This window comes from Miscanthus floridulus, chromosome 7 (genome assembly GCF_019320115.1).
Source record: "Miscanthus floridulus cultivar M001 chromosome 7, ASM1932011v1, whole genome shotgun sequence".
Taxonomy (NCBI): domain Eukaryota; kingdom Viridiplantae; phylum Streptophyta; class Magnoliopsida; order Poales; family Poaceae; genus Miscanthus; species Miscanthus floridulus.
The window spans coordinates 6,698,499-6,712,459 of NC_089586.1; the positions used below are offsets into that span (position 1 = coordinate 6,698,499).

The 13,961-nt window shown below is 47.2% G+C and overlaps 1 protein-coding gene, 1 non-coding gene and 1 pseudogene across 3 annotated transcripts; all 3 read left to right on the plus strand.

The window, feature by feature from the left end:
* The first annotated feature begins 550 nt into the window (after positions 1–550).
* On the plus strand, positions 551–731 carry LOC136468253 (U2 spliceosomal RNA; annotated as a pseudogene).
* Positions 732–1,707: 976 nt separating this feature from the next.
* Positions 1,708–1,902, plus strand: LOC136468230 (U2 spliceosomal RNA). The gene has a single exon (XR_010761762.1). It is a non-coding gene; the product is annotated as a U2 spliceosomal RNA (small nuclear RNA).
* Positions 1,903–9,798: 7,896 nt separating this feature from the next.
* On the plus strand, positions 9,799–12,558 carry LOC136462432 (beta-1,2-xylosyltransferease XAX1-like). Of its 2 annotated transcripts, none has more exons than XM_066461535.1 (3): positions 9,799–10,312; positions 10,408–10,689; positions 10,954–12,558. In XM_066461535.1, the coding sequence occupies exons 1-3, from the start codon at positions 10,111–10,113 to the stop codon at positions 12,183–12,185; spliced, it is 1,716 nt and encodes a 571-aa protein (XP_066317632.1). In that variant the 5' UTR covers positions 9,799–10,110; the 3' UTR covers positions 12,186–12,558. The 2 variants fall into 2 exon arrangements, with proteins under 2 accessions (XP_066317632.1, XP_066317631.1); XM_066461534.1 differs by having other exon boundaries at positions 9,800–10,312; positions 10,945–12,558.
* Positions 12,559–13,961: the final 1,403 nt, after the last annotated feature.

A 13,961-nucleotide genomic window follows, 5' to 3' on the forward strand; every position in this document is an offset into this window, starting at 1 on the left:
CTACCACATTTTGGGGGATGCTAGTGGCCTAAGATCAATCAAATATTCAAAACAGTTATTAACAAGATTCACTGTCATGTTTTGGACCTTGACTCTGTACGCGGTACCGAGAAAATAACCGAACCAATGTTGCAGTTTCCCTTGCCGGTAAGTTCCTGGACTGACTGACTGACACTTCATTCAAATTGGGCAGCCTCGTTGGAATAAGATGGAAGATGGAAGGGCCGTCTCTGACCAATCAAAACATTGAGATCAGTTAGATTTCAACTAGTTCAATCTCTGTTGTCATTCATAGCGACTCATCACATGTCCGTGTTCACTCTCTGAAAATGGGCAGTAGTCAAACAGATGCAGAAGTTAGACAGCCGGTTCACCTGGCAACAGAACCAGACACTTGAAAATCATCAGCATATAATAACTTGCCTACCCAACTTGCTTGGACTGAAAGGCTATGTTGTTGTTGTACTTAAGATCACCCGTGTCCCGTGGGCCGTGGGATCAGATATGGAAGGCAAAAACAGAACCGAAGTGTCTAGTTCTTTTCGAGGTTATTACTCTGTCAGACATGTTCAACCAGGTTCTTATCAGTTTAATATTTGATATGTGGGCCATGTGTTCACCTCGATATTAAATTTATTTTTTGTGGGAGATGGCTCACCATAGTGGCTTGCCACTAGAGTCCTCAAGTGTCGCTCAGGCATTGCACTACTGCCAGAGCTGGCACACCCCAACCAAGTCGCAATAAAAAATTTTGTGCCTAGACACATTTGGATCGGTTTTGTGAGGTTTCCCTAATCAGTATTTGGTATCTACAGCATCTGCACAGGCATTTTGTGAGGTTTCACTAGTCACAGCTTAATGCCATTGTGTGCAATTACTACACTGTGAGGTTTTTTTTTTTCAAGTTTGGCATGCACACATTGGAAGAAGTTGTCAACTTCATCTTCATAGAACACGGTCAAAAGAAATTCTAGTCCTATAGAGACTTCCTGCTGCTGTGCTTCATGAGTGAAGTTTCTGTGGTGTGATTTTTTTTAAAAAAAAATATAAGTCTTTTGTGGTGCTTGGTTGTATGTTTGTGCAATAGTTGTGTAGCAGTAGTATAGTCATCATGACTATCGTATCTTGATTTTCAGCTTGGTAACAAAGAGAATCACCTGTGATATGTTCTCATGATGGGACTCTGCATGAATGCTAGTTTTTTGTTTTTTTTGTTTTTTTTTAGCAATGCATGAAAGTTAGTTGCTACGGCAGAAAGGAGAGTAATGTGCTACGGGCTAGTAATGGGCTCCGCTGAAGAAGGCCCAGTAATGGGCCTCGGGCCACAACTGACATGTGGGGTGTTAATTACAAGCCCAAACGATCCAATAAGCCAAACACATACTCCCTCCGTCCCTAAATGTCTGTCGTTTTCGTTTCCAGAGAAACAACTTTGACTAAATATATATTAAAAAAATTATTAATATTTATGATACATAATTGGTATCATTGGATAGATATTTGAATCTAGTTTTTAATAAATTTATTTGAAGATAGAAATGTTGCACGCATTTTCTATAAAAATCGAGTCAAAGTTAAACATTTAAGGACATAGGGAGTAGCAGATAAGCCATGCTTAAGCTTCTGTTAGTCCCGCCTGGGCAGCTTTGAGCGAGCACAGCCGAAGCAAGGGTACAAAATGAGACCCACTGCCTCTTCGCATCTCGTACCTTTTCTCGACCTTTTGGCTAAGAATCAAGTGTAGTATATGTTCTTATCAGTTTAATTTAATATCTGATATGTGGATCATGTGTCCACTTCGTTATTAATTTTTTTTTGAGAGGGCTTACTATAGTGGCTTGCCACTTTAGTCCTCAACTGTCGCTTGGGTGTTGCACTATTGTCCGACCTGGCGCACCATAACCAAATAGCAAATAAAATAAAATTTTGTTTTTTATAACACAAAAAAATAATAATAAATAATATAATAATAATTTTGTGCTTAGATAAATACGAGGAAGCCTCAACCTACAAGGCTAGGCTTTCTGCCTGCGCCTTAGCCGAATCACAATAGACGCCTTAGCCGAATCACAATAGAGTATTTGTTGGGCCTGTGACATGGAAACCAGGCTAAGCATTTTTATGGGCTTTTGTACCTAAGGCTTTGGCCCTGGTAACATCGCGTTCTTCTACGGACTAGATTAGCTGTATTTGGTGTCTGCCGCACCTGCAGGTATGCCAAGTCTGATTTTCCTAAACAGATATTCAAGAATATCTCTAGGTTCGGAATGCATTGACTTAGAGACTTTATTAAAATTATAGTACATGTATGTATGCACTGGAAAAATTAGTCAACTCCATCATTCTTCATAGCAGAGTCAAAAGAAATCCTAGTCCTATCGAGAAACTTCTGTGGTGGTGTGATTTTATTTTATTTCATTAAAGAGAAGTTTCTATTGTGCTTGGTTGCATGTTTGAGCAATAGCTGTGTGGGAGTGGTATAATTTGTCACATTATGACTATTATTCGTTCAGAGTATCTGAATAAATTAATTTCTAGAGTTTTCTTAAGTCACACACTTCTAAGTTTGACCAAATTGAGTGCAAATATTTACATACCAAATCAGTATCATTATATATATATATATATATATATATATATATGCTATTCTACACCCCTATATACACGGCAGCGCTATTCTAGTGTAGAATACTATTCTACACCAAGCTGTTATACTGAACAAAATTTATTACTATTCAATAGTCGCGTTTTAGTATTATTTAGTATTTTCGAGGTACTAGGTGTAGTACTGACTGATACTGAACACGGTTCGGTAGTACTCAGTATTTTTTCAGGTCAGTTTTGGCTCATGATGTAGAATATAATATTCTACACCTAGGGTGTAGAATAGCGCTGCCGTGTGTGTGTATATATATATATATATATATATATATATATATATATATATATATATATATATATATATATATATATATATATATATATATATATATATATATACACACACAAAAATACCACCTAGCTGTTAATATGCCGTGTGTGGTGTAGAATATAATATTTTGTTAATAGCGCTGCCGAGGTACTGGGTGGGCCGGCGTCGCCGTTGTTCCTGCGCGTGGCAATGGCGTGGAACACCACCGCATCGCGATGTTGGCCTCCCACTGGCTGCGGAAGAGGCACTTGGTGAGCACAGGGAAAAAGGTGATGACGAGGAAGGTGGTGAGGGACAGGAGCACTGGTGCTGCAGCGACGTAGGCTGTCTTCGGCTGAACCAAAAAAAAAATAAAGCACGGTAGCCGGCTGAAAAAGGACAGTCTCATAAATTCCTTCAGATTCATCAAGATTCCTCCAAACGAACGGTATCGTAGTTTTTTTTACCCTCAGGGACATGTGCCCCCTCCATATTCATTGGATGTGTATGGAGACGTGTGCACTGCAAGACAATATACTATTATCTCTCCTGCAATGCACCCACCCCATACACCTCGTGCGCCTACTGCAGTGCACGAGGCCCACAAGCGAGGCTGCGGCGCACGAGGCACCAATAGGCGCCGTAGAGTGAGGTGCCGACGTTGCGGCCGCCGGCGGTGAAGAGGTTGCTCGAGTAAACCTACGGCGTGAGGTCGGCGAAGGTGTTGGTCGGCAACGAAGACAATGGTGCGGGCGAGGCAGAGCAAGATGATGTAGGTGGCCGTAGTGCATGTGCAGGTCGCACAGCACTAGGGCCAAGTCGAAGATGGAGCGCCGGCAGGCCGTGCGGGAGTCGGCCCGTGGCGCCAGCCTTAGGGTTCTTGCGGCTGCGGGTGTGGGCGAGGAGGGCCATGCAGTGAGGGAGATGAGGGTGATGGCGATAGCAGCTTTACATACGAGGAAGAGAGGCGTCGTCATGGAGGTGGAGTCCGTCTCCATTGCTGGCATGGCAGATCATGCCCGCGCCTGCTGCGGCTGCCGGTGGCCGCTCCGATACCTATTTGCTGGCGGCATGGCAGAAGAGAGATTTAAGGGCATTTGGCAGTGCACGGCGACTGCACGGGAATTTCCTCCAAAATTTACAGGAAATTAAATTGACGAGCCTACACTCGTGTGACGAAATATGTGCCTTGAGAAAGAAAGGAAAGAAAAAAAAAAGCCAAGCTACGACCATGAAAACTGTCCACTCGCATGCATCGTCCCCATATAGCAGTGTAATACGAAAATTGTCGCGTTCCTGTAGAAGATAAAGTATAATCAGCATTGGAGAGACCAACTATACACTTGCCGGACTGTTCTTGCATCACACAACAGTTGAGGCCAAGTCATCCACGACGGCTTCAGAGCACCACCTAGCACTGCATATCCCCAGCCCATGCCATGCATATGCATGATGCGATGATGAGGGAGCTTGCTGCAGGGTCACAAGGTACACAGTGCGTGCGTGCGTGTGAATGAAGGACGGAAAGCGTCCGTTGGTTTGGTTGGAGGCAGCAGCACACACAGGCACAGGCGCACAGCAGCGGGGGCTGTCTTGTGTGCTCTTATCAGTTTAATGATATCTGATACCTTGACCATGTGTCCACTTTGATATTAAATTTATTTTGTGTGGGGGAGGACTCACCATAGTGGCTTGCCTCGTCACTGAGGCGTTGCACTACTGACTGAGCTGGCGCACCCCAAACCTAATTGCAAATAATTTTTTTTTGTTGATTCTGTGCCTAGACTATAAAAGGAAGCCTCAAGGCTGTGTTTGGATGGGCTTTATGCCTGAGCCAGTCGGATCACAGCAAAATATTTGTCGGGCCTGTGACAAGATAACCACGCTAAGATGTTGTATGGGCTTTGTACCTGAAAAAATGTATTGGGCCTATGACATGAGCTACATTTTGGATATTTAGATTAGAGGTCACGTACACTGCTAAATTGTTGATCGAAACCTCACTAGTCTGCGCATTTTGTCGAGCACTCACCGAATTTTTTGCTGCTTAATTATGTGCCAGCCAGCCAGGGCAATGTCCAACACTGGTACTCTTTCAGCTACTGTTAAAGATAGTATATATTCTCCTTTTTCTGTCTTTTGAGGATTAACGGGGAAGGCATATACCTTTCAGTTATGTGCCAGGACAATGTCCACCTGAATTCATTGAAAGGGCTTCTTGAAAGCCAAAGCACAGTTATTATATTATCTTTGAGCAGTTTAGATAAAAAAAAAAGAAAAACAGGCTAGTACAAAGATGAGAGATATGCATAACTGCATTGCACCTTGCCCTGGTAGCATCACGTTCTTCTAGTAGGGACTAGATTAGTGGAAAAAGTCTACATAGCCTCCTCAACTTTGGTTAAGCGGCTACTCAACTTTGAAACCATCTAACGAGCACATTAAAGTTTTCCAAACCGTTTAATTAACCCCCAAGAGTGTTTGCAGCAAAAGACACGCTGGCTATGGGGCCCAGCTGCACCCGTCCGCTCAATGCGCCGCTCGGTTTGAGAATGAACCAGGCGAGCAGCGCGAGGAGACGTACGCTAGATTAGGCAGGCAGCCGATGCTTCTGGGCCTGGTCCGCCCTGCCCCTGCCGCCGCCGCACCGCATGCGCACGCAACAAACTCACGGCTCGCTCCGCGATGTCCCCGGCGACCTACCGGACTGCGACGGACGGGTGCCTGCTTCCCCGGCGGCGGGCTGTGCTGCTGCTGCCCCGAGTCCCTGACGACCCGCTCGAACTCGTCCTCCAGCTCTTCCCCGCTCACACCGCCGCGGACCGAGCGCCGTCGTCAGCAGGAGCCGCAGCCGCTGGCGGAGAGCGCGTATGGCGGCGGACTGGCGGAGGCGTCGTCGGGCAGGATTCTTGTGGCTTGTCCAGCTGCGTTCTTTGGGATGCGGTGGTGCGCCGCCCGTCGTCGTCACCACCAACGGCACGCCACCATTGCTGGTGCTCATGCCTGCTCCACGTACGTCGAGTACTGCATCAGGAAAGGGACTCCTAGTCCTAGCTGAAAATTCAGGAGTCACTCTGCTGCCTGTACGTATGCCTCGATCTCTCTGTCTCTGTAATGCGTCTTTCCTTCATCAAAGAAAAAAAGAGAGAGAAAGAAAGAAAGAATTCAAGTGCATGCATGAAGTGCAGGCGAGAATGGATAGCATCATGCGCAAGGTGAAGGAGGCACGGCGCAGGATCCGGTACAGCCAGGGCATAGGAACCCATCGGACTCAGAGGTCGCCGCCGCAAGTGCTCTCGCAGGGCCGTCTGACTTTACTCGGAGATCGGGATCGGACAGCACGCAAGTTCGCCGAGGTGATACCGAACGAGTCGGCGACGTCTCCTGAGTCCAGCTGAGGGAGCGGCTGCTGCTGGTGCTGGGCAGGCTGCCCGCGCGGGAAGGCCACGTGCTGAGGCTACGGCACGGGCTGGAGGACGGCCGGTGCAGGTCGCTGCAGGAGATCGGCGGCACCTACGGCGTCTCTGAGGGACGCCAGCGCTCGGTGCGGCAGCGCGCCCAGGAGGTGCAGTTGGCCCAACAGCAGGAGCCCCCGCGGCGGCGGCGACAGCGGCAGCCTATCGCGCGCGCAGCGTGGGAGCAACCGTATTAGCGGGCTTCTTGTTGCCGGCGACGAGGAGTGTGTGCCCCGGGCTCATGCTCCCCTTTGTATGACGTGTGGGCCCAAGCGCTAACATGTCAATGTGAGCCGGTTTGGACTGCCGCGTCGACAAAACCAGAAGCCAAAACCACTATAGGGAGTTAAATGTCTGGTTTGAAAAAAATTAAGATGCTAAATACATGATTTTATAGTTCAGGGAGTGAAGTAGACAGAAGCATAAAGGTCATGGGTTATCTAGACTTTTTCCCTAGATTAGCTGTATTTGGTGTCCACAACATCTGCACAAAAGCATTTTGTGAGGTATGCCACTGAGCAATTAAGTTGTAGCTTTTCAAACATAGTGTGTTTTTCTCTCACAACATTTCAACAGTATTTTTCAGCGAACGAATAATGTTTTTCTTTCATAATATTTTAGCATAAGTATCAGTATAAACTAAGTTTCAGTATAAGCGAACAGGCTGATTCAACATTTTTTTCCAAGTTCGGCATGCATTGACTTATAGACTATAAAAATGGTAGTATATCTATACACCGGACTACTATATCTTCCTTTATTTACAGCTTTGACGGTGTTGCGTTGGATTGTTTTGCAGCCAGTCAGGCGTTTATAGGGAACAATTAAGCACGGGCTGGCTCGTATGTAAGAGCAGAGCAAGCGTAGCGTGCAAGCATCGGAGCCCATCTCTAGAACGACAGCTCATCCATGCCCTTGCTGATTCATTTTTTTTAGATTGGCTATCTGCAGCAGAGTGGAGGCAGGCTACTACACAAATTAGAAACCGATAAACAAAGTGCGGCGGTGTTTAGTTCGCGAATTTTGGGAATTTGGCTATGGTAGTGCTTTCGTTTTTATTTGACAATTAGTGTTTAATTATAGACTAATTAGGCTTAAAACGTTCGTCTCGTAATTTTCAACCAAACAGTGCAATTAGTTTTTTTTTGTCTACATTTAATACTCCATATACATATAGTAAGATTCGATGTGATAGCTACTATAGCATTTTTTGAAAAACGTTTTAGAAACTATACAAGCACTGCATTTGCATGGCGTCGCGTGTCAGTGTGTGTCGCAGCTTTGCACTATTTAGGCCCTGTTTAGTTGCACCCTAGAACGCCTAAATTTTTTAAGATTTCCTATCACATCGAATTTTTGGACGCATGCATGAAACATTAAATATAAATAAAAAATAAAACTAATTACACAGTTTAGACGAAATTCACGAGACGAATCTTTTAAGCCTAATTAGATTATGATTGGACACTAATTGCCAAATAACAACAAAAACACTACAGTAACATTTTGCCAAAAATTTTGACATCCAAACTAGCCCTAAGATAGAAATGTTTCTCTATTGTCTAAGCATTGAGAGAGAGATATGCAGTTTCCACTATTAAGCTAGCTGAGCTCACTGCAATGTTTTGTCAAGACTGTGTTACATGATTGAGAGCGTGTTTAGTTTCAGGAAGTTGGAATTTTCGGCTACTATAGCACTTTCATTTTTATTTGGTAATTAGTGTTCAAATATGGACTAATTAGACTCAAAACATTTGTCTCGCAATTTCCCACCAAACTGTGCAATTAGTTTTTTTTTCTACATTTAATGCTCCATGCACGGACCGCAAACATTCGATGTGATAGGTACTGTAGTACTTTTTGGAATTTTGAGGTGGAACTAAACACGCGCTGAATTGGTCATTCAAGTATTCCAAAGTATGATAATTTTGTTTCTTGCTAGGAAACATGGTCGTTGTAGTAACGCGTTGCCTTAGCATAATAGCATATGATTTTCGTAAGACAGTATTAGTGTGTTTGATCGGTGGCTTGTCAGTCATTGATCTTATCCGCCTGACGACAAAAAACGAAATTAAGAAGCCGCTCCCTTGCAGGCAACCCTGTTCGCTCGAACTTACCATCCTAGCTCATAGCCATTGTACATTGTACAGTATTTTTTTTTCTCACAATAATTTTTTTTAGTTTGGGTTTTCAGTGCCTAGCGGCTCAACCAACAGCCTGTTCGTTTCGACTGGATTGGCTTATAAGCTGCTAGCTGAAGTACTGTTGGCTGGTTTAGTGTGAAAGAAAAATACTATTGGCTGGATGATAAGCCAAGATAAACAAACGCTAAAATAGGCTTCGAGGCCAGTCTAGGATGCAGTAGAATTTAACATTTGGTGCAGCAATCCTATGCCAATGCTGATTCACGAATAGTTTCCTTTCCTAGTATAACTAATTTAACCCAAATCGTCGGCAAATGTACCAAGATATCAATCTCGTTTCGAAACCGAAAAAAATGGTTGGTATATCTCATAGGTTAAGATGGTACAGAAATGGCTCAGACTCTGTTCGACTGGTATTAAATCAGCTTCTGCTGATTTATACGGCTGGTTTGTTGTAAGAGAAAAATATCATTTTATGACTGATTTGTACGAATTAAAGCCAGCTGAATAGCACATCGGAACAGGCCATGTACCGATTGACTCTGTTCAACACGGGTCATTTCGATCCTACCATTACCTGTCAAAAAACAAGTAACCCTGTACTTGACGTGCAATTTTATGAAGTTATGAATCATATATTACCCTAAACAAAACTCTGCATTCTTAGAATGATTATGGATAAAGTTACAAAAATTGCTGTATGGTACCCAGTATAGACCGGCAGTAGAATACTCGGTTACAAATGGAAAAATGGAGTGGCCCATGGAACTGTGTTTACAAGTATGACAAGGTACCCAACTAAGATCTTGTTTGAATGCATGTGTTTTCACTTCAATCCACATGTGTGTTGGAATGGAATGAAATAAAACTTAGTTTAATTCTACTTCAATACACTTCAACACATATAGATTGAGATAAATACATGCGCATCCAAACGATCCACGCCAATCCCCTCTCCTCCCAACTACTAGTAAGGTCTAAAAATTTTCCATTTTTTTTATTTTATTACAGCTTGCGTTAGTTGGATTGGATCCCAGATCAAGCAGCTACTACACTGTCCGTTTCACCACCAAACCCACTATTAAAATTTAAACAAAAGATGAATGAATTGGAGCCCAAAGCCCAAAACCAATAGCCAATAAACGGCCACATGTAACACACTCTTAAGAAAGAAGAAAATTAGGTGGGCACATGTATGGAAACAAATAAAAAGATCTATCTTTTGTTGAGTAGTGAGAAAGGAAGCAAGCAAGAAGAAATTAGCACGTAGGTGGGCAGTCCAGGTTGCAGTCCCAGATCGTCAAAGCCTGGAGCCGTTGCCTCTCCTACCCTCCATCTCCAAACACCACCAGGCCACCACCTCGGCACCTCGAATCCATCCAGTAAGCTCCAACACACCATCAAAATTAATCGCGCTCCCTCTCCCACCAGCTTCTTCCTTTTCCTGCCCACATACAAATGCTTGGGCATTAGCGATCCTCCCCATCTTGCTCTTCCTCCGCGCGGTCGCTCCCCTTCCCCTTCCTCTGATAGCCCCCCTGCTCCAGTCCTCCGGTGCTGAGCTGTGCTGCCGCAGGCCGCAGCGCAGGGCCCGCCCGACATGACGTCCACGGCGTACTCGCGGCCGTCCAAGCTGCCGGGCGGCGGCCCCGAGCGGCGGCTGCCCCCGCGCCTCATGCGGAGCCTCACGTCCAAGATCGAGCCCAAGAAGCTGGGCGTCGGCCTCGTCGCCGGCTGCTGCCTCGCGCTCCTCACCTACGTCTCCCTCGCCAAGCTCTTCGCAATCTACTCCCCCGTCTTCGGTGCGTGCGCGTTTCACTAGCTTCGATTCGATTCCTCTGTTCCCCCTCCCCTCCTCCTCACGAATCTAACCGGAGCTGCCTTCCTCTCTTCTCAGCCAGCACGGCCAACACGTCCGCGCTGCTGCAGAACGCGCCGCCGACCTCGTCCAAGCCGTCCGTGCCGGAGACCGAGACCATCCCGCCGCAAGAGACGCTCGGCGGCGGCGGCGACAGCGCGGATCCCGTCGATCCGCGTGAGGTGCCGGCGGGCTCCGAGGAGCCCGGCTTGCCGGAAGCTGCCGTCACCAGGAAGGACATGGCGGGGTCCGACGAGCCCGGCTTGCCCACCAGGAAGGACGACGGCGACAATGCGGCGGCCGAGCCCACCAACAAACCATGTATGCTATTCTCTCTTTTTTTTTCTTTGATTGATTGAAAAAAAGGAATCTTTTTCTTTCGCGCACAACTTTAAATGTAAGGAAAGGAAAGCAGAGCCAGCTAACGAACCAGAAATTTAATAAAGTTCTGTACTTGACCAAAATCTTGTTGGCGAAACAAAATTTGGGCGTTGGAAATTAATTGCAGATTTTGGTACGAGTAGATGGAGACGTAGATCTAACGCCTTCTCTCCTTCAATGGTGTTCAATTACTAGCTGAAGCAGCTGCTGCTGAGGATAAGAAAGAAGGGGACGATGGCAATGGCGGCCAAGGCAAGATGACGTGCGACGAGAACGGCGTGGACGAGGGGTTCCCGTACGCGCGGCCGACCGTGTGCGAGCTTTCCGGCGACGTCCGCGTGAGCCCGAAGCAGAAGACGGTGTACCTGGTGAACCCGTCGGGCGATGGCGGGTTCGACGAGAGCGGCGAGAAGCGGCTGCGGCCGTACTCCCGCAAGGACGACTTTTTAATGCCCGGCGTGACGGAGGTGACGGTGAAGTCGGTCCCCTCGGCCGCGGTGGCGCCCAAGTGCACGAAGCACCACGCCGTGCCGGCGGTGGTGTTCTCGATCGCCGGGTACACGGACAACTTCTTCCACGACATGGTGGACGCGATGGTCCCGCTGTTCCTGACGACGGCGCATCTCAAGGGCGAGGTGCAGCTGCTGATCACCAACTACAAGCCGTGGTGGGTGCAGAAGTACACGCCGCTGCTGCGCAAGATGTCGCTCCACGACGTGATCAACTTCGACGCCGAGGACGCCGACGACGTGCACTGCTTCCCGGCGGGCGCGTTCGTGGGGCTGTACCGCGACCGGGACCTGATCCTGTCGCCGCACCCGACCCGGAACCCGCGCAACCTGACGATGGTGGACTTCGGCCGGTTCATGCGCGGCGCGCTGGCGCTGCCGCGCGACCGGCCCGCGGTCCTCGGGGAGAAGCCCGTCATGCGTCCCCGGATGCTGATCATCTCGCGCGCCGGCACCCGGCGGCTGCTGAACCTGGACGAGGTGGCGGCGGCGGCGGACGAGCTGGGGTTCAACGTGACGTCGGCGGAGGCCGGCGCGGACGTGCCGGCGTTTGCGGCGCAGGTGAATGCCGCCGACGTGCTGGTGGGCGTGCACGGGGCCGGGCTGGCCAACGTGGTGTTCCTGCCGACGGAGGCGGTGGTGGTGCAGATCGTGCCGTGGGGCAAGATGGACTGGATGGCCACCAACTTCTATGCGCGGCCGGTCGCCGGGATGGGGCTCCGGTACCTGGAGTACTACGTCGGGGAGGAGGAGACGAGCCTGAAAGACATGTACCCGCGGGAGCACGCGGTGTTCAGGGACCCCATGTCGCTCCACAAGCAGGGGTGGCAGGCGCTCGCCCAGACCGTCATGAAGCAGGACGTCGCCGTCAACCTCACCAGGTTCCGGCCGGTCCTGCTGCAGGCGCTCGACAAGCTGCAGCAGTGACTGGCTGTGATCCCTGTTACTGTTCCAATTCCTCTTCTTCTTCCTAGGAATGAGCAAATGGATTCGCCATTGCCGACCGGCAGGATCAGCTCGTCGGCCATGAGATGGCCGAGATTGAGGAGGCTAGCTGCTGCTGCTGCCCCTACCAAGTACAGTACTATTGCTAGAAAAAAGAGAGGAAATCAGGAAGGCTTCAACTTCCAATCAAATTGGTAATTTGGTTGGACTTCGGCCGGTTTGTCTTTTTTGGTTTGTAACTGTAGTAGTAACAAGAGCACAGCTTGGATTGTGCAACTGCATACACTACACACGAACAAGAATTATGTTCATTCTTTCTTCCTTCATTCACTTGAGTTCACCTCACTTGGCATTATGCTTCTACTGAACATTCATCTTTTCTTGACATGGAATGTGATCATGTTGTCTAAGTAATAAGTTAGCCAAAAAACGCCTCACGACCAAGGGCCTCTTTGGATCTGCTAACTAGAATTTAGCGTCCTAAATTTAGCCGCCAGGGATCCAAACTGCTTGGCTAAAAGAGCTAAGGGTCTGTTTGGATTCCCTCAACTAAAGTTTAGCCAGTTAAAAGTTCTTCCAAGTAAACTCTAGTCAGCTAAAAATTTTCTTAGCTAAACTTTAGTTGGGATGTTTGGATCCTCCAACTAATAAACTCAAGTTAGACTTAGCTAAGTTTAGCTATGTTGAAATAGCTAAACTTTAGTTGGTCTTTTAGCTAGGCCATTTGGATCCCTAGCAGCTAAAATTTAGCTAGCGGATCCAATCGGACCCTAAACCAGCTAAAGTTTAGCTGAGTCTATCCAAACACCTTAGCTAAGGTTTAGCCGAGAAAACTTTTAGCTTGGCAATTGAGCTACGAAATTTTAACTAGCTAAACTTTAACGTCCGTCCAAATATGTTTGTAATCTGCACCCAATTCGTAGAGGAGTTGTTGGAGCATGTGCTACAGCTGTGCATTATTCCATCTGCCCGTGGCCTGTGCTGTACAATGTGCATCTGCATCCGAGCCGAGAGACTGCTTTGCGCCTTTGACTCCAAAGTCCAATGTCCAAAACAAAGGGGGCAACTAGCCATAGTGGGCATGTTCGTTTCTCTTTTAATTCATCTTTTTTAGCTTGTTTGTTTAGCTAGAACAGTATTTTTTTCTTACAATAAATTAGTCAAAATAATATTTCGATTTGTTTTTTTCAGCGAAGTGAACGGGGCCAGTATTTACTCCATTTATATTCTAGTAATAATAATATAAATCTGGCATGCATCAGCAAAAGGAATTGGAGCAGCAAAGAGCCTTTTTTTTTTTTTGCATCCACCACTATACACAGTAAGTATATGTATCATGCTTACTAGTACTCCGACGACTGACAGTAACCAAAAGGTTGACCACTGTTACAGTAACCAGCCGTGGCGGCTTGTTCGGATGCCCACGTTCGGCTGGCCAGTCAGTTTTTTTTTTCGACCGGAGAATTGTTTTTCTCTAAAAAAAAAACCCAGCTGCAACAGTATTTTCAGCTGCTACAGTGCGAAATTAAGGTCGGCCCAACAGATTCTCGCACTGTAGCATACGAAACTAAGCTGACCATGAGACCAGGCGACATCCTTCTTGTCGTGTGCTTTGCACGTCGGTCTCGTTGCAGACGCGGAGCCATTCCGTGCGACGCATGCCATACCCTTAATAATACCCGCTGCCTCCAACCAAACCAAAGACTCTTCCCTTCATTCACACGCACGCACTCATCGGACGCACTGTGTACGGTGTGA